The 27,064-nt window shown below is 29.4% G+C and overlaps 1 protein-coding gene and 1 long non-coding RNA gene across 7 annotated transcripts in view; both read left to right on the forward strand.

Annotated features, from left to right (window-relative positions):
* The first annotated feature begins 1,215 nt into the window (after positions 1-1,215).
* LOC142331165 (uncharacterized) lies at positions 1,216-10,974 on the forward strand. The gene is made up of 3 exons (XR_012757909.1): positions 1,216-1,977; positions 3,944-4,189; positions 6,693-10,974. It is a non-coding gene; the product is annotated as an uncharacterized LOC142331165 (long non-coding RNA).
* Positions 10,975-16,048: 5,074 nt separating this feature from the next.
* Positions 16,049-27,064, forward strand: part of LOC142331565 (uncharacterized) — a 47,838-nt gene continuing 36,822 nt past the window's right edge. Inside the window, exon 1 of one of the 6 annotated variants that reach the window (XM_075377556.1) lies at positions 16,049-16,280. Coding sequence is in view for 4 of the 6 variants with exons in the window: in XM_075377561.1 (XP_075233676.1) it covers positions 16,251-16,280 (30 nt within the window). In the remaining 2 variants the exon portion in view is untranslated. The remainder of the gene's footprint in view (positions 16,281-27,064) is intronic. The other 5 variants (XM_075377557.1, XM_075377561.1, XM_075377559.1 and 2 more) reach the window with 5 other exon arrangements.

A 27,064-nucleotide genomic window follows, 5' to 3' on the forward strand; every position in this document is an offset into this window, starting at 1 on the left:
GAAAACACCAGAACATTTGGTTGTCCTTGAATATTATATTTAATGAGGATAGCTCAATAAATTTAAAAGAAAAAAATTAACAATGTATTGAATTGAAGTCAATAAAATTAATCGGTCATAATTAGATAAAAACAATTAGCCAATAATTAATCAAAATTCATGTAAATAATCATAATTACTATTATATTATTCACTTTTATCATTAGAAATATATTAATAAATTTTATGTATATAAAAATTACACAAACCATTACTTTTACTTTATACAAATACAAATCATCACACGTATATGATTGAAATTTATATTAAATAAATCATCATTCAGTATTTTATATTAAGCCAATATACACTTATATATACACAAACACACTTCATAAATATGGGAATTCTTAACAAATGCTTCAAACTTGAAACAATAGGGTTGTGACAAGGCATTTCAAAAGGCATTGAAATAAGAAAATGTTGATGTAAAAGGCACTGGACTGTAATAATCCTAACCGAAATAACAGTCATTTCATACTTTTCACAACTGATTTTAAAAATGGCTTACAGCCCAAAATAGGTTACACCCCAAGTAATGGTTTCCTACTGAAAATTAGATCGTGTTGAAGTAGTAGCATTTACTAACTTATTTTTTCAGTGTTTTATTATTGAGCTGTTATGTAAGAGGTACTATACGCCAGTTTTCAAACATTAAATGGTTGCCATTTCGGTTAGGGTTGTTGTTGCTAAATGTCATTTACATCAATATTTCTGTTTTTTAATGCCCTTTAAAACAATAATACAAATATACCATTTTCATTTAAAATTTTTAAGTTGCCCCTATAAGAACTTGGAGGAGTGTGGTGGTGTAATACTGAAAAATATTGCTTCAAGTTTGAAGCATTTGTTAAGAATGTACTTTTCATTTAAAAAAAGAAAATGTATATATGTAATTTAATAGGTGAGCAAGGAAGTCATGTAGTCACATCAAATTTTTTGTTCTAAAATGTTGTTTAAAATTTCCTCTCTCCAATGCCGTTTTAATCACCTATTTCTGTTGTATATAAAAATTTGTATGATTCTTTTTGTCAACACAAGTTTTTTATTTTATAACAAAATGTGGACTTCCTGTTGTTTCGTTCATTTTATTATTTTTTCTCTTGATTATTTTTATGTTTTGGTACTGTATTTTTTTTAAAAGTTAGTAGCATTGCTTTTCAATATTTTATAACATAACCTTATTGAGTTGAGTGTAACGTTCCGTTGTTGTAAGCTATCTTGATTATGTTTTGTTAGAAGTGATCCGTTGTGGATATTATTTATCAGACTGGATTGGTATAATTATTATTAATGTATCGTTCTTTATAGTGTAAATAGTTGTATTTTTAGTCTAATATGCCTAGATTGAAACTTGGTTTTAAAAAACGAAAAGGTGGTTAAAATTACAAGCTCCAACAACCCAAAATATTTCTTCTGTTGTCTCTAGCCAAGACTAAAATTCGACCTTTACGGACGTAAGTACTGGGATGCTGAAAGAAGGAAAATACCTTACGACCATAACCAGCACTTCCATTTCAGTAAAATAATCACGGTTGAAATTAAGCCAATTTTTAAGGTTTTATCTGATAGTGTGTAGCTCGAAAAGTGTTTTATCTATCAAAACCCAAAATGTCAGTGAAAGTTTGAACAATACGATTTGGTCGACAATACCCAAAATAATTTTTGTTCGTATTAAAACTTCGTTTTGGAATATACCTTCCATTTGCAAGTTTATTGACTGAAATATATCAAAACTTTTGGCTTTAGGAGAAATGAAGTTAGATCCACGCAAATACACAGTTGATGCAATGAAAAAACTAGATGAGGATTGAGTGAAACAATCCAACTAGAGGAAAAGAATAGACAGAAGAGGAATCTCAGCAGAAGAAAAGAGGATAGTTATGAACACCAGGAAGTCCAAAAAACACCATCTTATAACGGTGGACAGTACTAAAGGTATGTTTTCTGTTTATACAATTTTTTAGATGCAGTTTTTATAAAATTTGATTTTTTTTGTGTTTGGGTACACTTTTCTCAGCTACTAAATAAATAACCAAACGATAAGAAATTAATCCAAGACCATCTCAACCCAACAATAAACAAATGAAATCAGGCATTAAAATAAGAAAATTATAAGAAACTAGAAATCTTTTGTGAATGTACAACTCATTTTGCTCTTTCAACTGAATGTATAATTTAAAAAAATTTTAAACATTTTTTGAGAGGAAAAATGAAAAATTTTAATGTAAAAAAGACTTTTTTAATTATCAAAATTTTATTTTTAGTTACCAAATGTAAAGTTGTACATTCAAAATCTGTAAAACATCGTTTAAAATTAAAAAAAAAAATTAGGTATATACCTTATTTGGTTCAAGAGGTAACTACCAACGTTAACATTCTGTTAGATAGGGATCCACGGTGTCCTTAAAGAAAATAAAAAGTAAATATTTTATTTTATTTAAATTAATCTAAACAAAACTTTTGTATTAAAAAACCTGAAATTTAAAAAAAAAAACAGAAAAGTGTCATAACTTTCCCAGAGAAGTTACTTAACTCATGATGACCTTATCTCCCTGCTCCATTGATCAGTTGTAACCAGAATTAAATGGCCAATATTCATTTATCCAGTCTATCCAGTCAAGAGATATCAACCAAAACAATTACTGGTAAAAAAAGTTAAAATTCTTATCTTATTTCCCCTAACCCTTGAATGAAATTGGCTAAATACATAACAAAGTGACATAAAGTAAAAGAATCATCTAATTATTTCAAGAACTTGAATTTGAGTCCAGAAATGACAAGAAAGAAAAAAGGTTTCTTCTATCTTTTATCAGAGTTCCAATCAGACCAAACACCATCAGTATCTTAGATACTGATGGTGTTTGGTCTGGTTTGGATGGGGTTTGGTGTTGGTCTGATCCTCATCAGTATCTTAGATACTGATGGAGGATATTTTCCTTTTTTCCCCCGTTTAGCCACCATATGTTATTACTTAAGAGGATATGTATGAATGTAAATGAAGTGTAGTCTGAGGTGAACACATTCGTGAGATGTGTGGTTAATTGAAACCCAACTACCAAAGAGCACCAGTATCCATGATCTAGTATTCAAATCCGTATAAAAGTAAAACAAGAGACAACCTTTAAAGTGCTTGTAGAAATAAAGTAAAATTTTTGATTTTTGACTGTAGTAGAGAAATGATGCTTTTTCTTTTTATGGCAGTCCTGTCACTAAAGGTTAAACTGCTGATTTACCAGTATCACCAAAACAATTTATCTACAAAAGTTAAAAATAAAAATAATGTCTGGTGTTTTTACAAGAACAATTGAATTTGTCTCTGAAGAATACACTTTCACTAGGTATTTTTATTTTGAATATTCTACTTGTTTTGAAAGAGGATTCACCATGTCCAGCTTGAATAGTTTGAAACTGATAGTCAGATTCTTTTTTTAAAAAAGTGCACTTTAATCTCTTTTTTTGTTATGTTTCTTTACTTTAGAAATGCAAAAAGAAAACTGTAATAATTTGGAGGTTTATGTTTAGTAGATAGTTCTGTCAATTCATAACTTTTACATCAAACCAGTGGTGTATGCCACATAATGTTCTAGTAATTTGTTAACTATATATACTTCGGTCACATAATTATGTTGTCAACATTAACAAGCTTATATTTCGAAATGTCAGTTATATTCTAATTTACTTTCATTGCTGCTGTTTGAATAAAACAGTCTAATGACTGTAATGAATAAAAATAGTTTAATTTGATAAATATTTTAGTCTGGAAAATTTTGTAAAAGTTGGATTTTTATTATGTAATCTGGTAAATGTTGCTTTAGTTGTCAATTAACTTTAATTTCTATTGTTTGTATTACAATTATAACAGTATTATAGATCTTGTTAATATTTATTTCTTCATTTACAGATTGGAGTAAAAGTAAAATTTGTAAAAAATTAGGTTTGAATTTGACATACCTCAATGTTCTACACAATTATGCATTTTTAAAGATGTCATGTTTTACGTAAGTGGTTATGTTAGATCCGGCTGTCTGCAGTGAAGTCATTTCTTATCTGGATAATAATGTAAAAAAGTGTTGTGCCAAGAAATGTTCAAAGTGTTTTTGAATTTTTTACATTACATTTCTTCGTTTGTTACCAGAGATGCTTTCAGGTTAGCTTAATGTAGTCTTTTTTTAATCATTTTTGCTTAATTTCTTCCCTTAACAAATAACTGTTTGCTTCTCTCAGAAAAGCTCAGTGCTTTAAATGGATCTTTCAAACATAATTTTATATTATTTAAGGTACTTTTAATTTATAATTTTAAGACACCTTCCTTTGGTTATTAGTTTGAATAGTCGCTTTTTTTTTAATGAAATTCTGCATATTCAGAGTGATGTATATGCAAAATTCCAAATTGATCAATTAATTACCATTAAATAAGTAATAATTATTTGAGAAAACTAGGTAATATCTTGCATACTTTTGTAAAAATTTATTTTTTTACTCTTAAAACAAAAAACAAATGTCTAAATTTAAATTTATCACAACAGATCTAATAATATTTATTACAATTTTTTTTAATATTTACAATAAACCAGATTTTTGTAAAGTACATGGCGTACAGAAAAGAATATCATTTATGTCATATCAATTTTGTCATTATAAATGAAATGAAAGAGTAACTCATCGTTTTTCCTTACAAGAGTTCAATGTTAGCATCTATCATCACATGGCACATATCCAGACGATAGGAGAGTTTGTTACATACTAACAAGCCTGTCTGGAGTAATGGAAGTGACAGCCACTTCAATTCTGTCTCAAATCTCAGAAGGTAGCAGAGGCACATACACAAGATTCTTTACAAAACCCCAAAGGAAAAAATCACATAGGGTCAGATTAAGTGAACTTTGGAGGCCACCACAAACAGATTCTATCATCTGGAGTTAATGTTGATCAATCCAGCAGTCTTGGAGAATATCATTCAACCGATCCAGTACAGAGTTCCTGTGCTACTAAGAAGGCACATCATCTTGTCAAATAGAATTTTTTGGTCTATTTTACAGTTGAGTAAAGAGTGCTTTGTATATCCAAATTAGCAGTTTCTGTTATGTTTGCTTCAGCAAAAAAGAATAGCCTGTTACTTGCCACCAGGGTATTACACAGAAAACATATTTAATTTAATATTACAGAGGGGAGCACAAAATGATGAATCCATTCTACATTGGAATGACAAAACAGAAAGTGCTTTTAGGAGCAAATACAAATTTTTATTTAAATAATTTTTAATTGTGATGATTACATAAGGGAAAACAATATTACGCATATAAAACATGAAAATATTAGAAATCAATGGCAATAAATTAAAATTTATTACACTTGTAAAAAATAGCAATTATCAACGAACAAGTGAAATTTGAATACAGTGATAATAACAGGTAAATACTTAATTTACAGGTAAATAATTAATTTAAATTACGTTATTCCAAAATTGCTTATATTTTATATATTCAAATATGGTGTCAAGGTATTGGTTTTATTATCTACCAACTATAATAAAAATATATATCTAGTTCAGCAAATTACATGGTAACAGGAAAATATAATTATTCTTTTATAAAATGATGATTAATTAATTTTTCTAGTCATTGCTTAATTTTCTTCTTTTACATTTAATACTTTTTCATAGATATCTGCTTCATCAGAGGATTTTATGTGGAATTAAATAAAAATATATAAATTAAAGAGAGGTACGCTCACTGACATATTAAATATACTTGTATCTGTGTAATCTTTATGTGTGCTTTTAATTTAATTACATAAAAGATCGTGATGCAATGGATAACTTTGCTAAAAGTAATTATTAAAGATAATAAATAAAAGCAGTAAGTGATAAATTTTTTTTTTTTTTTTTAATAAAGTGGTATAGGTCTTGTTTTTGTTCTCAGAATATGTTGATGAATATGCATCCTGTTTGCTTGATATAATGTTTAAACAGTCACTAAGTTTTAATTTTTTTACTACCTGATTGCTATTTTTATCCGTTTTGTACTTTTTTATGTTGTATGATCTTTTATACTTTTGTTTGTGGTTTTGAAAGCTTAACTTTATTTCCTTTTGAAAACGTGAGCAATTTTGTTATAAATATTAGATGTATATTATTATTATTACATTCTTTTGTTTTTTTGTTAGAAGTCTTATAAGTCTGGTTGTTCAGCTATTATTAACATGTACTAGATATCTTCTTGTGTTGACTTTTTAATTATAAATTATGTAATTAATTTATTCATAAATAAGTTAACTGAAAGATAATAATTATAATATAAACCAACATTAAATCATCTAAAACTACATGCATACATATTACATTGTATATAATAACAGTTGAATATTAAGTCCATGATTTTAGTGGGTAGGACTGATGAAATAACTTGTTTAATAAATTTTGTATTATGTATTGTTCGCCTGGCCATGATCAGAACAAGTCTTATTGTTGACAATTGTTTTACAATAAGGTATTTTACTAATTAAGAACTTTTTTGATGATGTATGCATAAAAAAAATCTAAAAAATTAATAAATTAATTTTTCAATTCATTTTTGTGGTTCATTAAACTTGATAAATAAAAATTATTGTTAAATTTATAGAAAATTTGATCAATTTTTTTATGATTTCAGGTCTTCGTTTATTCAGTGCTGACATTTTTAGCTTTACAACAAAAAATTAAAATCTACGGAATCCAATTCTTGAATCATGGGCTAGTAATAATTTTTTTATTATAGATGTCAGCTTTTTCACATCCGAGTTCAGTTAACATACTAAACTGGACATATCAACAGAAATTGATCATTTAATGCGTAATAATACTTTATTGCATGACGATATGAGAAATTTAGAATTTGTTTTTAAAAATTATAATAAAAAATTTGGTTTCATTAAGTTTTAGATACATTATCTTTCATAAGTTTAAGGACAAGTTAAAAATAACCGAAAAATCAGTATTTCATGACAAAATCTTTATTTTATACAAGTAAAAATTAAAAATAAAAATAACAGAGATAATGCTACATCATTTTTTAAATGTTTAGTATTTTGTATGACCTCCATACAATTTTAACCATGCTGCTACTCTATCGGGGATTGATTCAATCCCAGATATTTTTCTTTTGTCACCTGTTGCCATAGACTTGCGATTTGAAGCAAAAGAAAAAACCTAAAAATAAGGCTGAGTAACTCAGCCTTATTTTTAGGTTTTCTTTTAGCAAGTTGCAGTGCCATCCAATTCCATAAATCTTCAATTGGATTTAGGTCAGGACTACGAGCAGGCCAAAAGTTCCACATCATTTGTATCAAACCGTGCCTTGGTAACTCGTGATTTATGACAAGGTGCGTTGTCTTGCTGAAAGTTGAAATTCTCACCCAACAGGTTATGGACACTAGGAAGCATGAATTCTTCCGTTGTTTTTATGTTATATACTGTTCATTGTCCCATCCGTTATTCTAAGGTGTTCAGCGCCTCTGAAGTTATGCAACCCCAGACCAAGACAGCATCTCCATCTTGCACAGCAGGAATGATGCAGGCTGGTAGAAACTTTTCAGCTTTTGTTCGCCTGGCTCTAATTTTTTTTGTTTGAATACAACTGGAATCTGCTTTCATCAGAAAAGACAACCCTTCGCCAAGCTTCTTTCAACCAGTTCTTCGTTTGCTTGCAAAACTGACGACGTTTTGACTTGTGTACAGCGCTTAAAAGAGGCTTTGTAATGCGAAATGCGATTCCATTCCAGATTCTTTTAAACGTCTAGAAAGAGTGGCAGTACTAACCTGAATTCCATGATTTTGTGCTACTTCTGCCACTATATCAGGCAAACTAGCAGCCCGATTAAGTTTTGATACCTTTATAATTGCTCTGTCTTGCCTCATTGACGTTTTTCGTGGTCGACCAGATCGTGGAAGATCAACGACAGTTTCTTGATCATGATATTTTTTAACGACATGCTGTACACATGTTTTTGATATTTTTAATCGTTCAGCAATGTCTGTATATTTTATTTGCTTTCCAGAGACCGATTACTTGCCATTTTACTTCTACACTAACACTTTTCTTACCCGTTGTTAATAAAAAACTTTTCACCAACCTAACCTCAAAGAAACAAATGCTAATTCATCACCGTTTTGGTGGGAAACAGCAGATAATAGTGCCAACTTGACATTTTTAATTACTGTTGGTATGCCTGAGACTCTTAAGTTGGTGTACCTGACACTTTAAAGTGATTTGTACATTTTTGAACATTACTCTATTAAAAACAAAAATTCCATGAAAATTTTAACATTACTTAGCCCTTTTAACTCAAAAAATATTTTTTTTAGAATTTTTCTTATTACTCTATCGAAAAACTCTAAAACACAGCTTTAAAATGATGTCACATTCATTAGCCTAGGTTACATATTTTATGAGAGATAGTAATTTCTTTATAAAAAAACAGGCTAATTTTAGCTCATTTAGAATATTTAAATGAGTCCATAAAATTTGAAGCATCTAACTTAGAAGCTTCTGGTTTTCACCAAAAGATGTATTTTTTTAAAGCTGTTTCTCACAGACAAATAAGATTTGTATGAGGTTCATAAGTTTAAAGACAAACTGACATAAACAGTTTTTCTAAGGTGTCCTTAAACTTAGTGTAATTATCTTAAATTATGGGAAGAAAATGGATGAACAATTTTTTTTTGTAAATTTCTATTCTGAATTTATTAATTTTTATATTTTATATAATTTTCTTCAACATTTCTTTATATTTAATTTTATTATTATAGTAAAATTGTTCAAGTTTAACAAAATATTGAATAGGATTTAAATTTAAAATAACTAAAATACATTATAGATATTATTATACAAATTCTTAGAAACAGTATAACTGAATATATTTCCTTTTTTTTAATAAATGGCTGGCGGCTTACACCTAATTTACAATCATTTTAAAAGATTAATTTTATAGTGTATCAAAAATTCCAGATAGAAGTGAAATTCGAACTCAGAATCTTCTGGATGAAGGATAGATATATCTCTTCATCATGGAGGTCAGTGGAATATGATTATTATTCAATGACTTTTCATGACCAGATTTAGTAAGAATATGAATATCAATAACTACATAATTTCTTTTTGAATTGAAATTTTGGACATTAAAAAAATTTATATTTTTTTATTAGTTAAGATAATATATAATAAACAAGTATATAAAATGCTTTATTCAGATCAGACTATTATATTGTATATAATAATTTATACAGATGAGGGTGGGCTCAGTTACTGGTTATGTAAATGGTATCAGGAATAAAAAAAAAATGTTACATTTACTTGTGAGGTTTAAGGAAAATAACACTGAACAATGTACTGTTGCGTTATAAATAAATTAAAATGAGAGGATTTTTAGCTCCATATTAAAATACATGAAATTAATATACATTTACCGTAAAATAGTTATGAAACTATGTGAATATTGTAAATAAAATCTATAGAGAGAGAATAAGAACAATTTTAAATATATGTTTTGAAAAATATTTGAACGTGTATTTAAATACACATTAAATACATATCTAAAAAAGTTAAGGTTATTTAATTACCTCATACATTTTGTCATTGTCTTACTAGATTTGTGCACATATTCTTGACTTCATCATTGCGGAACCACACTTTTGTAGCATTAGTTATGATGCGTTGTTCTGTCGTACAGTCCGTCTTACCTAAACGACTCTTCAAAATATTCTACAAGTTCTCAGTGGGATTTAAGTGTGGTGAATTTTCTGGCCAATCAAGCACATTAATTTGATTTTCCAGTACGGCATGAAAGTCTTCACTGATTTTGAATTATGACAGGGCCAAGTCATGTTGAAATATCCCATCAAACGGTTTGCGTGAATGGAACAATACTATGTCATAATATTTGTATGTACTCGATTGAATTCATCATACCTTAAAGTGGAACTAAGCTTCCAGTGCCATTTGTCATGAAAGAACCCTGAAACTTCTGTTTCAGAGGGTGTTTCATAGTTTGTCAGACATGCTCAGTTCTCAAAGGTTCACTGTCGACTCAGCTCCTGATATTTGTTTTGTAACCTTGCACAAATAAATGAATTTCATTACTAAATTTACCTTCTTCCAGTCTGCAGTTCATGATTTATATTTTTGGGACCATGCTAAACATTTTAATCCATGAAATTTGGAATTTCAAAAATCTCTAGAAACTGGTTTTTACATATTCACATGAAGATTACACATACAAAAAAATCAAGCTGATACCCTGATTTGTTACCGAGAAATTAAAAAAAGAAAAAGTAAATTTCATTGTTACTCTTTTTTACCAATTTAAACTTGGAATTTCAAAAAACCCTTTCTTAGCATGCAGTTACACCATAAGAACACGTATACAAATTTTCATCAATTTATCTTTAGAAGTTTTTGCTGGGTGTTGATTATGAATCACTCACAGTGTGTTTTCTTCAATAAGACCTCTACTGAAAAATATCCTGGGAGCAGCTCACTATAAGAAAGAAACTTGAGAATTTAGTGGCTCACCACCTAGCGGCCCGAATAAGAAGTGCAACACCATAACAGATAATTTATTATTTACACGTTTTAATAAATAATTTTTCATTTGTAGATAAAATTTCCAAATAACCGTGATCTGTTAGATGAGTGTACCTGATGCATGCAAAAGTTAGCCTTCAACTTATTATCAAATACTCCGTTTGAATTTTTAAAATCAGATGATTGTTTGCAGAGATATTATAAGAGCACCCCATTGCACCTCCCAAAACAGCACCCCAGGGGCAACCCATTTGTTATCAGTTGATGGTGATGATTGATCTAGCCTTCCACAAGGTGATTGCAAAAAAATACCTTACTTTTTTTTAATTTGGATTTGGTTTTTTTTTTTGTAATAAAATTGAATTATGTTTTTTATTTTTGTTAATTTATTTTTACTTTACATTTTTTTCAGTTTTAATTATTATTTTTTTAATATTATATTTATTTATTAGGATTAATTAAAAAGTATTTTAATAAGTGCTTTATTGAAAATGTTCGGAAAATGGTAATACGTGGATGAATAAATGCCATCATTTTCAGACGTGTCCCTTGAGAGTTTATCAAATATTTTATTTCTCACAATGTGAACATTTATTAAAGGATTTAATTAATCTTCGATTAATAATAGGTTCCTTAATTCAATAAAAAAAGGATCAGGAAAGTGAACAAAATATTTTCTAAAATGAAAACAAGGTTATGCAATTACTAAAGTCACTTAACTGACTTTTGAGAATCGTTTAATTTATTTAGACTGTACATGATTTTGAAAATGGCTGAAGACGTATGACAGAATGAGTGGTTAATAATTATAAACAATAATTGGTTAATAATTATCAACAATAATTTGCCTAATACTTAAGCTTGTGGGTTGTCATGGACATTATTAATCTCCAGAAAGAATTTATCATTTTCATTTGGCATACAGTAGATTAATAAATGGATAACTTTTATAATCTGGTTATGTAGTCTGTTGTTCAATATAACCCTTGGAAATTCATATTAAAAAATAAAACTGGTTGTCTTTAGATCATAGTGAGGCTAAAATAGAAAACATTTAAAATTACATTTTTTGTAAAATTTATTTTTTGGTGGAGTATTTATACTCCCTCCTCAATGTTTTTGCGATTCATGTATGTAAATTATTATTTAATTATTTTAAAGATTATTTTTTCCTCATATTTTGTTTTTGACCGTTTATTTACTAATTTATTTATCTTGAGTGATTGATTTTACACCCATCTCATTTTTGTAAATTCTTCAAATAACATTCCTCTGTATACAACGACTTTCAAAAGAGTTTTATGTTTATTTGTAGCTATAATTTATTTAGCTTTATTTTAAAATTATGTGATTTTTAATTTGGTTTGTTGATAAATTGGCTGGCTGTATAAAAGTTATGGCTAGTAAATTACATTCCTGATCATTTAATATCAAAAACAAAAAATAAGCGCACAAATTCCACTTGTATCAGGAGCATTTTTAATTTTCAGCTCAGGGAATAACCAGAAACCACAGGGATCTATACCAAGAGTTAGGAACTTAACAGATGTGGCAAATCATATGATTTCTTTTATGTACAGATAAAATAAAAGTCAGATCTAGAATTTCTTGATTTACAGAAAATCATCGCTCAGTTGCTTATTTGATACAACCATATCTTATTATGTACACAGTATATAGCTTTCTAAAATGGAAACCACTGGAATACAAAACATTTCCACTTGCATTGTTGTAGGTTAGAGTGAAAATAAAATAAACATTACTTACGTAATCAATTTATTTAGTAGAAATCCATTATTGAAGATTTAAAAAATGTAATTAACATTACATTATAAAAAAGGAATTATATAATGTAATTATATACATTTCTAAAACATAGTAAATGGAACATTAAATAATTATCTAGTGCATTCATCAATATGTTAAGCTAAAAGTTTAAATAAGTACCAATAATATAACAAATAACTCTGTTTCATTGCAATTGTGTATGTTTTTATATCATATTGTAAACAAGTTTGCTGTACCTTCATACGTGACAATGATGACATATTTGATACACCACAAATTAGGTTTCGTGTAATTTGTATAATTTTTTGGAGCATTCAACAATTTAGTATTCATTAGTTTTGAATTAATTTTTTAACATGCTTGCTATTTATTACAAAATAAATTACTTAACTAATAATTGGTTCTAAAATTAGCCAAGCAAGCCTTTCACTTACATATCGAGAAATCACTTGTAGATAATATTATGAACTCTGTCATTATAAGAAACTGTTCATTTAATTATCCTCCATTTTTCTGTTCAACCATTCATGGATTAATATAAGATCTTTATCTCTTACTATTTAACATACCTGATTTTCTGGGTTATTTTCAAAATATTTTATAAGAGAATAATTTTGTAATACATCACAATACATTTTTTAAAACATTTTTAATCAATTTTTTCTGTAATCCTCCACTGTTAGAATTTGCTTATTTTTTTTTAATATTTAATTTTCTGGAACTTTATAGAAAAAAGAGAGATAATAACAAATAATAATAAAATTTGCACTTTGTGTTAATGGGGGACCGCTCAATTTTGAATTTTGTTGTTTTCTGTTGGCAATATTCTTATTTACAAAATAAATAACTTTGTTTTGGTGAAATTTAGTTAAGTTTATTTAGTTAGGTTAAGGTTAGTAATGTAACTAATGATTCCGTTTCCTGAACTTCATATGATATCAACATAATAACCTAATGCTCGCTTCACTCACAAGCTTCATCTAATTAACAATAATTATATACAATTTATTAATGTCAAGTGATATTTAAACTAAATCTAATAATTAACATACAAAATACCAACAGAAAACAATGAAAATTGAGAAAATAAAAATAGTAAAATCAGTTTAAACATCTGCATTCGATGACTTATTAAAAAATGTTTTTATTAATGGAAATCTTGAATGATAAAATATTACATTTAAGTTTGTAGTAAATTAAATTTTTTATTCTGATCCATACGTAATAATACATTGTATTATTATATGCTACTAAATGGTTATAAAAAGGAACTGCCTCAGCATTTACTTGAGTGGATCAAGGAAAATGTGGTAAAAATTTTATTATAAAATAAAAAATAAATGTGATTAAATTCAATATTAATTATTTAAAACAAAATCTTGTGATTCACAATTCTCAGAAATATTTACAAGTTTATTTAAATTGTTTTAGTAAATATTTATGTATGTTAAAAATAAAAAATTTTTTATTTGTAACAAGTACTTGCATAGTTATGCTATTTCTCTACGTAGTCGCCACTCTGATTTAGACATTTGTCGTAGCGTGGTACCAACTTTCCAATACCCTCGTCATAGAATGTTTTCAGCCATGTTTCTATGCTGGTCTGCAGCTCGATGTCTGTGCCAAAATGTTGTCCTCCTAGCCAGCGTTTCATGTGAGCAAAGAGTTGAAAGTCAGATGGAACCAACTCCGGGCTGTATGTTGGGTGATCAAACACTTCCCAACGAAAACGCTGCAGGAACTTCTTTGTTACAGCTGCAGTGTGTGGCTGAGCATTGTCATGGAGAAAGACAATGCCTGATGACAACATACCTCTCCGCTTATTCTGAATTGCCCTTTGTAGATGTTGAAGAGTCACGCAGTATGAGGCTGCAGTGATGGTCGTGCCACATTCCATGATTTCCACCAAGAGCTGCATACCAGCGTAGAAACATGGCTGAAAACACAGGCGGCTCTGTTCTATGATGAGAGTATTGGAAAGTTGGTACCATGCTACGACAAATGTCTAAATCAGAGTGGGTACTATGTAGAGAAATAGCGTAACTATGTAAGTACTTGTTACAAATAAAAAATTTTTTATTTTCATTGTGGTTTTAATTTTGTGAGCGATTGGACCTTCAAAAAAAAATAACCCTCATATTAGAGATTTATCAATTGAATATTATCATTTCAATAAAATAAAATATTTTAGTTATATTTTAAATAAACTGGTAACAAGATTTTTTTTAAATGGTTCAATAATTTATTAAAAATGACAGTGGAAGCAATTCTTGTAAGCCAAAATATTGTTAAGTTATATGAAAATACTTAATGTTTTCCAGTTTGTTACAGATACGAGATATATATATATCTTTTCAAGAATATGTAACAGTTGAATAAAATGTTTTTAATTTTCTAAATATTGGTTTACAAATTTATACTTATGATTGTGAAATAACGATCTAACAACCCATTTCCATATCCTAGAAACTTGTTTTGACTTTTTGAAGGAGCCTCAACAGATGACATATTTCAGATAAGAATATTCATGAACATAATATAGTAGTTTGTCATGATTACAAGCTTACCGTTGTATTAAGGTGTTTTAAAGAAAAAGAATAGGTTTGATTTTGTTTACAAAAAAATTCAGTTTGATTCTTAGAGGATTTGCCATCTAATATAACAACCAGAAATTTCACTTTATGGGCGATAAATATTATCATTATCATTAATGGAAATTCTGCTCATTCAATTAACAATGTTACATCTACCTTAAGAGTATGATCTACATGCAACGGTTTTATCCATACAGCAAAGTTTGAAAATAATTATGCCCCGTCAATGTGCCATTTAATGTATCCTAACCACATAAAAATATTTTATTTCATTTCCACTTTATAAAGGTAAATACCATTAAAATTAAGTAAAATAAATAAATCTTTATTCTGATCAGAACAGAATAATACATTATATAGATCACATAAGTATAAGACAAATTATTAATATAAAAACCGATTATAAGAAATATTTGATTTAAGTCCATATTAATTATTTAAGTACATGAAATAATATTAAGGTAAATACATTAAACAAAAAATTTCCACAAATTGGTTCACAATTCAGAAGTTGCTGTTGAAAATTAATTTATGTACATGCTGAACAAGATAAATCAATTTTTTTTAAAATTATCTTTTAATTAGCATTATTTAAAAATGAATTGAATAATATTTATTTATATAAAAGAAAATCCTTCAGTTGCATCGTAAATATATTGGTGGAAAGTTTTTTCTACTTTTGTAAAAAAAATCTAAAATGACAGTGGAAGCATAATATTTCTTGTAAACTGAAGTGTGTAGTAATAAGAAAACAGTTTTGTTGTATAGTTTGAAAGTAGAAGATTCGTTTTAGAATTAACTGATAAATCTGTATTAAAAAAATAAAATTCTATTTTATTAAGCCCCTACTTATTTGAGGGGTATAGAAGCAAAATTCACATTCTCCAATTTTTATAAAAATTGAGTGATTTGTTGGCAGTACTGAACTAAATATGTTATGATTAAAATTAATGCAGAAATTACAAAATCATTGGTTTTTTAAAGATAAACTATAGATCTGGTTTTTGAAACTTATACATACATTACAACTTATACATACATTATTTGGTTACAAAACTGACATTTTCATTCAACCAATGGTAGATTACAATTTTAGTCATGTGACCATCCACGGGTCTATGAAAGTATTCATTTTACATACTAGTGGGCTAGTTCTGAATTAGAGAATTGTATTTTCCTCAATTTTGATAGTATTAAATATTCCTAATCAATATGGTGGTATCAACTGTTAATGAAACAGCACGAAAACGTATTTTAATCGTAAATAATGGAAAACAGAAGCCGTAATAAAAATGAGGTATGTTCAAGTCTAACCTTAAAATTTTGCTGGCATGTGAATAGCATTTTAGCAAATAGTAAATTTCTTATTTACATCATAACAGTATTAATTTACTACTGTATTTTACAAATTGTTAGTTTCTATTTTAATAATGTAAAAACTTTTTTTCATGATTTAGTAACTAAGATTTCATTGGTATTACTACAGTTAATTGAAGTTACTGCCGTCTGTGATAGCGATCTTTGACTTTCATCCAGAAGGTTCTAGGTTTGAATACTGATACGGTTGGCATCATTCATACACTACAAAATTCATTTCTTATCATTAAAAAAAAGTCAGCTGTAATTCAGCCTAGTTCGTTTACGTTTACTAGTTCGAAAAGGATAAAAAAAAGTTAAGTAGCTTTTGTCATTCATTCATCCGTAATTCAGAGAATCTTTTCATTTTTTTTTAAACAATTTCGGTTCATGAAAACTTAGGCAAACAGAATTTTATGTAAATAAAACGTTTTTCCAAATTTCAGCTATGTGTTTCTTTTTATACACTTTTTTTTGTGATTTTTTAGCCGGGAATTGATTTTTGATAAAAGATTTCTACGACTAATTGTTAAGCAAACAAAATGATTCGTAGAAAAAATGTTGACTGTAATTTGCCTCCCACTAACAGTCAAGAGCTCTCACCCAAAATAATAATACTGAATAACACAAATTTTTTAGATACAGTTAGTATTCACTTGGAATTTGTCTTCAAGGAAAAATTATTATTTTCAAGTTTTAGGTGTTATTTAAAATCTGGGAGTGTATAAATTAATGTGACAACATGATGATTTTGTAATATCTAGAATGTTTCAGTAAGCACTGTACTGCAAAATAAAATGATGTGGAGTAAAGGAACAAAGCTGCATGTAGTAGATCGGTCCAACTAAGGTCATAAATTTAATTATTATTGGGCTTAGTTCCCTTTGGATATGTTGCATTCTTCTGTAATTTATATTTGCTAGTGAAATGAAACGACTAGCACTAGATAGGGAATCTTGGAGAGCTGCATCAAACCAGTCAAATGATTGAAGACAAAAAAAAAAGTGATTCTAATTTCCATACTTCTTAGAGGCAGTGCATTTAATAAACAGTTTCACAGCTGAAGGGACATTTAATCTGTTGTTTTGTGCTACCTCTCTATCTTTCTAATCACCCTGACAAATGAGATTTTAATGAAGTAAAACAGGCACAGTCAGTTGTATTCTCTGAAAATAACAATGCTTGTTTATACAGCCAATGTTTTTGGTGAACAGAGTGAAGGTGCCATTCATATAATTATTGCCCATAAAATGCCAATAATAAGTTTGACTCGGTTGATTAGACAGTGTAAAATGATTTTATTTATTTTCTCCAAAAACGTTGACATGGAATACTTATTATTCTTGAGGATTGCTGTATCATTTTTTAACTAACTTAATGTGTCTTGTAGATTGCCTATAATGATGATTCTTTTACAGCACATAGGACTTATGAAAGTTAATCCCATTAATTATTTTCTTAAAAATAATTAATCCCATTAATAATTTATTATAGAATATGGAGGTCGGTCAAGATTTTGACAGATGGAATTTTTCCAAATCTCGCTGTTTCATAACTTCCACTAATCAAAATATTAAAAAACCCAATTAAAGATTATAGAAGGATGTATGTGTACATATGTTGGCCTGCATTTTGATAAATAGCTCCAGAGTTGTACCGATAGTTGTCATCAAATTTTATTAGTACAGCTTCTTCTAGTAACTCTAGTAACTCTCCTTCCTTGTATATAAAGCTGAGGCAGTAAGAATGTTGCTCTTGCATTTCGTTTGACAAAAATTTATGTATTGTGTATTAAACTGACTCGATAGCATGATTGTCTAGACTTTCATTCCGTAAGAATCGACTGTTGTACATTCTCATTTATGAGAGTCTACATTCTCATTGTTGAGAATTCTCTGTGGAAATATTCATGGCATTTCTTTCTCTATTTTTCTGAAATGATCATTCCTTTCTTGGTAACTTTTCTTTAAACATCGCCGGTTCATTTGAGCAGCACGTTTAGCAGGCCTACCTGTATTTTAATTATATAATATATAATTACAGTATATATGTATATAGATTATAAATAAAATAGGTGACAGATTGACAAATAAAATAATTTATAAAAAAAAAAAATGAAAACAGACTTCAAAAAATAATATCCCTAAAATTTACAAATACTTTTATATTTTTATTTATTAACTAAAGTAAACAGATTTACAAAAAAACTATTTTTGAAATCGGTTCTGCCAACATAAGTTTAAAAAAAAGTATGATCTATATAATACAAATCCTACTTTAAACAATGCAAAATTGGTAATACAACAATAAAATGCAACATATAAAAATGTAAGAATTCTTTATGGATGCTTATGTACATATATTATCATGAAGTGTATATGCTTTAGCAAACTTAAGGAGAGGTATGATCGTGAGATTCTTAAATGGTCTTGAGACCCCCGCTTATGCATGGGAATCCTGTTTAGCTTTTACTTTGATTAAATAAAAATAAAATTATTTGTTGAAATTGGTTTTAAAATAAAATAATGGTAATTAAGAAATTACTTTTTTCTGGGGGCCAAAAAACGCTTTCGCGTTTATCATTACACAGGTTAAAATAATAATAAAGGCTTCTTTTGGAATATTAAAATATAAGCGCAAAAATACAGTTTTAATATGATTAAAACTAAGATAATAATAGGAATAAAATTGAAACGGTAAAAGAAACGCAACAGTTAGGGTAATACATGAAATATGAATAATCTTATTAAGTATATATTAATATTTATAATAATACCCGGTCTAATACAGCCTTGTCATTTCCTAGGATTCATCGTATTTCCCTTGGTAATTTCAGTTTGTAACATAAGGTGGCTGCACAGTTCACAAAGTTGTAGTGGACAGTCGAGCAGCATTCGCATCAGACGCACAGTGGTACATTCTTCGCTGACATCAGGTATCTGTGAGTAGCTTTGGCATGTCCTAATCGCAATCGACAGAGGACCACTTCCTCTTTGTGAGTTGTCCTGCATGAAGAGTCCCATGTTAACACTGTGTCTTTTATTTGTCGTCGTTTATTATCTACTGTAGCGATCCAGTCATCTTGCCGCCTTCTTCGAAGTGTATGTTGAATGCAATCGATGGAATCTGTAGTTGTAACTCAAGTGGAGAAAGGCGGTTGGCTACGTGCATCTTTAACAATGGAATCCATGTGTTTATTACCCAGGAATTGCACATGTCTAGGAATCCAGTAGAAATTCACCTGAGTGTTGTGATGACTTAATTCAGTGATTGTTTTATGTATTTCTGTGACAATAGGATGTCTGGAATACAAATCCTATAAAGCTTGGAGAGCACTATACGAATAGCTACAGATAAGCTATAGGATGTGATGGTATTTTGATGGCCAGTTCAGCATTATAGACACTTGTAATACGAGGTAGATCAAAGAAATAAGTTCTGTCATTTACAACAAAAGTGCAACCTACAGTATCATTTTGCTTCAAAATTAAATTATTTTAGAATTAAATTTACTTTATTTTTAATTAAACTCATATGTATTGTTTACATTAATTCCCGCAACAAAATAACCTTCAATTCTTACTTCAATAAAAAACGAAAGAGTATGAGCATGATTAACCGTTATCTGGAGATACCTTATACAGCCTACTGTCTGATGACTCTGACCAATTAGCTAACAGGCAAGAGAGTAAGTCTATAACTTAAAATGTGAATTACAATACAATACAAAAATAATATAATTTTACGCTTATTGAATATAAATAAATATTTAACTGCGGGTTAATATTATAAAGATTAATGGAATATTATAACTTAAATTTTTATTCGATTATAGTGTGACATTTTTTTTAACAAAGTAAGTTTTTATATATTTTTTCTGGTTAAATCAGGGATTTTTTTTGATATTCAAAATTCATTCATTCATTCATTCACCACAAAAGCTTATATATGGAATTATACAAATATAGTTTTATAGCGTATGAAAAATGACTAAGATTCAAACCCGGGGACCCAAGATGAAAGGTTCAGACGCTACCACTCCATCATGGAGATCAGCGATTCCATTCTGATACAGCTCTATTATGTTTGATATCTTCAATGAATGAAGTAATTTTTGATGAAGCTTAATTATCATAATCTTTTATCTAAATTATTGAAAACTATTTTCATTTTTATGTCAAATGCCTTTTTTTCAGTACAATGTTCATAACGTATCTGTTTAATTCTTTTAATTTATTTTACAGATTTCTGAAAAAATTAACAAGTTTGTTTATTTGCTTCTAAGTAATCATTTAAAGTGATATAAATTAAGCTGCAGTATACAGTACTCACAATTCTTTATGTAATTTACCATATTTGTATAAAATTTTATTTCATTTAAGAAATTCTATTTTATTAAGTTATTTTAATTCTAAATGAACATAAAGCGCTTTGATTTATAATATACTCAGAATGCATATACCGTTGAACAAGCACAAATATTCACTGCGGTAATTTGTTGCAGCTGTTCCTGCCTCTATTTTTGGCGATGTAATGTTCAATCAAATATAATTAAATACACTAATAAATATTACAAACAGTAAATATATTTTTTGAATTAATATTATTTACAATAAATATCGGTTTTACAAATCCAATGAATAATGATTTTACACTCGACGTAAACAACTTTAAGCTAACTGAAGTTTTAATTACTTAAATTTTGCTGAATATTTAAAAAAATATCCATAATGGAGCAAAACATTTGTGAATTATTCCAAATTGATCCTATGGAGCATAATTAACAAGTATAAGATGTTGGAAATTTATAATTAATTAAATACAGCAGCCCATGATATACACAAGAATTTTGGTCACCGACGTGTAACCGTAAATAAACTTCCAGCGTAATATGTAACTGAAAAATTTGTTTGCCGATTTCCTCACCACCTAGCAAGTGGCGCGCTTTTTTTATAGTGCTGTCCCCTATAGGTGTAATGCACTGCTTTTTATTTGTACAACAATTACATAGATAATTGATAACTGATGTTCTGTTTTAAGAAAAAAGAAAGAATAATATTAAATCAACACATTATTAAACCACTTACATTATAAATACCACTCATGGCCCGATTAAAAACAATACTGTTTTCCTTGAACACTGTATTCTTCCTTGAAAAATAAGTTTTATCGTAAAGTATTTTTCACTCGTGGCTCTGATATTCATTTAATGAAAATGTTTTATCCCTCAACACATGCAATTTCTTTACTACCTGCCTGAACTTTCCTTTCCGTTTAATTTTTTCATTCTGAAAAAAAAAATTATAAATAATTACAGATATTAACAGTATCTTAATTTTTTACTTATAAAAATTTCATTTTTTTTTACTTAAGAATCATAAGTATGGAATTTGTATGAAATTGTTATTATCACAAATATCTGTACCATATATATCAGATTAAAAAAAACTTTATTTTATCTCATAAGATTAGAGCCTTAAGATAATATGAAATCAAAAACAGAAAAAAATTACAAAAAAAAATGTTCGTAACTTTGAGAAGTTTGTATACATTCATTGAAGGTAAACATTTTGTAATATTACTTACTACTGTCTTTACAAATAAATCTTTTTTAATTATCAAACTCGGTTTTAATGTTTCCTAATATTACAACAGTCGAGTAAATTTTAATTATTTTTTTAAGTTTTCATATTATAGCTTCATGGTTTCCTACATTATTAATAATAATTATACTTATGATGGGATTGTATTATGAGGTAATTGTTCTTTTACCATCCGTACTTTGATACTTAATAATCCCTTTTAGAGGTACAGTTAAATACCATGTTTTCTCTTTTCACCTGGTAAAATGACAAAATCATTATCACTTTGTGTCAAAACGCTCTTTTGTGTGATGTTAAAAACTACCGTGATCCAGATGTAGTATCTTTTTAAGTTAGTGCCCCTCCTTTAACCTCGCCCTTTGTCCTAATCCGTTTCTGTATAGCGATAACTTTTCCAGTCTGAGGTAGCAGAAGTTTCCTGATATATTAAAAATTAAAAAGTATATATAAATGTCTGTGCCAAGTATATCTTTAAATAAGTACATTTAGCTTCTAGTTGCAGTCGGCTAGTTAATTAGATATAAACCGGTTTTTATTATCGTATAATTAATTTTTTAATACGTTAAATTTATTTATAGTTACTACGGTTTCTTTACTTGTGTCTCGAGACAGGACAGTGAGGAGCCACGAACTCGCCTGAAATGAGCCGATCGCTTGCTAGAGTCTCCTCACAGTCGAGCCACGCGCGTCAAATTCAACATCTAATAAAGAAATGACTTGAACGTGAATTAAATTGACGGCTTTTTGTTTATAATTTCAACATTTAAATAATTATTAATTATTCGTAATTTTTAGTTATACTTTATGAAAAATTATTTACGAACAAACTATTTACAATTATTTTTGAATAACAAATAAATATTTAATTAATTATAAATGTATTATTTCGATTATTTTTATTTACATTTCTTTATTAGAAGTTGAATTTGAAATACGCGCGTGGCTCGACTGTGAGAAGAACTCGAGCAAGTGATCGGCTCATTTTGGGCGAGTTCGTGGCTCCTCACCGTCTTGTCACGAGACACAAGAAGTGGTGGAGTCGTGATATATTAAAAAAAAAATTATTTTTATTATTATATGTCGGTTACGTGAAACGAGATATTTAAGAAAAACATGGTCCTTCTAGGTGGCGGTTAGGTCGTGTTATTTCAAAAAAACTTGATTTATGGTCCGGTTTGATTCATATTCAGAATATATATTACTTACGTGAAACGAGATGTATTTGAAAAACATGGACCTACTAAATGGTGGAAAGGTCGTGTTATATCAAAAAAATTTACTTATGGTCCGATTTGTTTCATATTTTGAATATATTTACTTACGTGAAATGAGTTATTTTTGCAAAATGTGGACCTCCTAGGTGGTGGTGGAGTCGAGATATTTCAAAAAAAAATTATTTACGGTCCGATTTGGCTCATCAGAATATATATTTGTTACGTGAAACGAGATATTTTTGTTTTTCAAAAATATCTCGTTTCACGGAAACACCTACAAGATGGTTCCTTGATATTAAAAAAAAAAAAAATTATCTAACAGTGCGATTTTGTTCATATTCAAAATATGCTTTAATTACGTGAAACGAAATATTTTTGCATAACATGGACCTCTTAGTTAGCGTTGGGGGTCGTGATATTTAAAAAAAAAATTATTTATTGTCCGATTTGACTCGTATTCAGAATATATATTAGGTACGTGAAAGAGATATTTTTGCAAAATACGGCGGACGTTCTAGATGGTGGTGGAGTCGTGATATTTAAAAAAAAATTATTTGGTTCATATTCAGAATATATTTACTTACGTGAAATGAGATATTTTTGTAAAACATGGACCTTCTAGGTTGCGGTAGGATCGTGATATATCAAACAATTTTTTCTTATAGTCCGATTTGGTTCATATTCAGAATATATATTAGTTACGTGAATAGAGATATTTTTCCAAATCGTGGACCTCCTAGGTAGTGGTGGAATAGTGATATTTCAAAAATTATTTTTGTACGGTCCGATTATTACGTGAAACGAGATATTTTTGCGTGGTGGTGGGGTATTGTTATTTCAAAAGTTTTTTATTGTCAGATTCGGTTCATGTTGAGAATATATATTAGTTACGTGAAGCGAGATATTTCTGCCAATCATGGACCTCTTAGGTGGTGGTGGAGTCGTAATATATAAAAAAAAAATTATTTATGATTTGATTTGCATCATATTCAGAATATATATTACTTATGTGATACGAGAAATTTTTGTTGAAATACCACCACCACCACGCAAAAATATCTAGTTTCACGTATGTAATATATATTCTGATTATGAACAAAATCGGACCGTAAATAAATTTTGTTCGAAATATCACGATTCAACCATCATTTAGCAGGTCCATGTTTTGCAAACATATTTCGTTTCACGTAACCAGTATATATTCTGAATAACGGCCAAATCAGACCATAAATAATTTTTTTTTATAAATAACACCGTTCCACCACCACCTAGGAGGTCCACCTTTTGCAATAATATCTCCTTTCTCTTTATCTATTATATATTCTGAATATGAGCGATGTCTTTTTTTTTAAATAACACGACCCACCACCTCGTAAAAATATCTCGTTTCACGTAACTAATATATATTCTGAATATCAACCAAATTCGACCATAAGTAAATTTTTTTGATATATTACGACCTTACCACCATTTAGTAGGTCCATCCACGGCTTGCTTTAAAATCAACTTTATTCAGCGATTTAGCGATTTGACGACCATATGATTGATATATTTCTGTCATGACAGCATAACCGCATTTCCTTTTTTTCGATACAGTCGTACAACTTTTTTTCTATGTCGGTGTATTTCTGTTTTAAGCCACGAAAACCCCTTTTATTATCAGTGCCTTTCACCAGAAGTGGTTTCTTCTTACGCCAGTCTAGAATGCAGCTTTCATCTACGTCAAATTTTCTTCCTGCCTCCCGATTTACAATTTTTTCAACCTCTTCTATAACGCTTAGTTTTTCATTTACCGTAAAAGATCGTAGACGCTGTCCTTTTGTACTAATTTTAACGCCGTAATTAACATAAATTACCGTATTAAACTTTACAAGATAAACTAAACAGATAAACTGCACATAACCGTTCACATATACAAACAGTACAATGGCTATGGCGAATAGCCAAGACGATGATGGGTAAGTGATACTGAGTGTCATTAGAACCGGATGCAGCGTATATGGATGGAATTGCTCATTTTTCGGCTATACGTCCTGCCGATTCTAACATATGCTTTCCCGGCGTAGGGAGCTTTGTTGAACTCCACGCTTCAAAAAAAATTAGAAGCCGTCCAAAACATAGCGTTGCGGAAGATATTTGGAGCACCGTGGTTCGTCAGAAACGTCACTCTTCGCTACGATGCGGGATTATACACCGTATCCGAGGTGGGGGTGGCGCAGGCCCGCAGACTGTTCCAGAGAGCGGCTGTACTCCACAGGGTATAAGAAAACTGCCTCGTGCCGTATTAAACGAACCATCGTGAAGAGGCGGTACGAGAGTCAAAAAATGACAAACCAGGCTTAGAAGCCTCTATATCGCGTAACCTATAAATGGTAACCGCACGAAAATTCCGGCCGCGAAAGTTTGAAAAACCGTTTTCGCGATTAAATTTTGTTAAAAATATAAAAAGCTAAACTACACCCCACACCGTCCTACGAAGAGACCACAATTTCATTTAGTCAGCACATGCGACTCCCTCCGGAGAACGGGGTGCATTTCTTCCTCCAAATAACTAGGGCTCCGGTAGGGGCACTCCTGCTAGCCCATAGGTGCTGGTACCGAAAGGACTTCAGTGGATGGACTGAAGGGGAATCACGCCGGGATTACTAGACTCCAAAGCTTAGTGTCTCACGGTCAGAACCGGTAAATAAATTTCACGATGGTCCATACGGATAGGAAAGAAAACTTAAAATTTATAACCGCCACTAAATAACGATGAAATCCGCCCGATAATAGAAAGATACAGCAGCAAGGGACATTGTCCAGGCTCTGCGATCTGTAGGGAGAAATATTCAAACTCCCGCCATTCTTGCGTTCCCGTATCCAAGTGTAATTCATGAAGGAGAGTAAATGATGCAAAACGCTATTTTAAGCCGCGTAAATTTCTTCTTGTGTAAAGTTCCGAAAGATTTAATCTTCTTGTCAACAGCAATAAGAGAATCTCCTACACAACGTTTAATAATTTCAGTGTATTTCTATCAGAAAAAAATATATCCAACAGCCAGGAAAATACGCCGTTAGATTGGTATCGAAAAGAAATTTCTCCGTAAAAGTAATAATATCACGTTGTACTGTTTCCACCGATGTAAAAAACAGCGTTCGTTCGAAATCCTCTAACGTTTCGATATAAAACATCAACGTTAGTGTAACTAATTTGATGTCAGTTTTCAACGTCTACGTTATATATTTTGTGTTCCTTCAGCGCTCCATAAAATATAAGGGAAACATTTTCTTCGGCCAGAACTCTGGGTCAACACCCCTTCATTATGACACTGTAATACGACCGCATGAGAAGTCCTGTATCCTTTATCCTCGGTTTTGATCTTCGCACAACCGGTTTTTATATAAACTCATTTTTTAAATTTTAATAGATCGTTAAATTTAACAAATACTGTCGTTTTATCTCCAGGATTTAAAGTTGAATTACAAGAACAAATAATCGGTTTACGTTCACCATTCTGCAATCATCGCGTATGAATTTTGTCACACCGTTAAAAACTAGGAAGTCGTAATCTTCGTCCGTAATACCGATACATTTCAAATCCAATACCGTTGTTAAGCCGCAGAACGGCCTGAATGTATATAAGTCCATCTACCGACACTTCTTCGAGGTAGAATACAAAGACTGATAAATTTTATGTTGGCTTAAGTGCTAATGATGACCGAAAATAGAGGGCTGTGAAATTGAAAACTAGATTAGAACAAGTTATTTTTGTTATTATTATTACTCGTTACTATCATTATCATTTACACTACACGATATTTTCTTTTGAAAATATCTTAGAAGAGATAGTCTGTACCTGGGGCTAGAAGACTAGAAGCGAATTTATGATGACTATAATTACTCCACTGAGACGTATTCTGATTTA

This window comes from Lycorma delicatula, chromosome 10, assembly GCF_047948215.1.
Source record: "Lycorma delicatula isolate Av1 chromosome 10, ASM4794821v1, whole genome shotgun sequence".
In the NCBI taxonomy this organism is placed as follows: domain Eukaryota; kingdom Metazoa; phylum Arthropoda; class Insecta; order Hemiptera; family Fulgoridae; genus Lycorma; species Lycorma delicatula.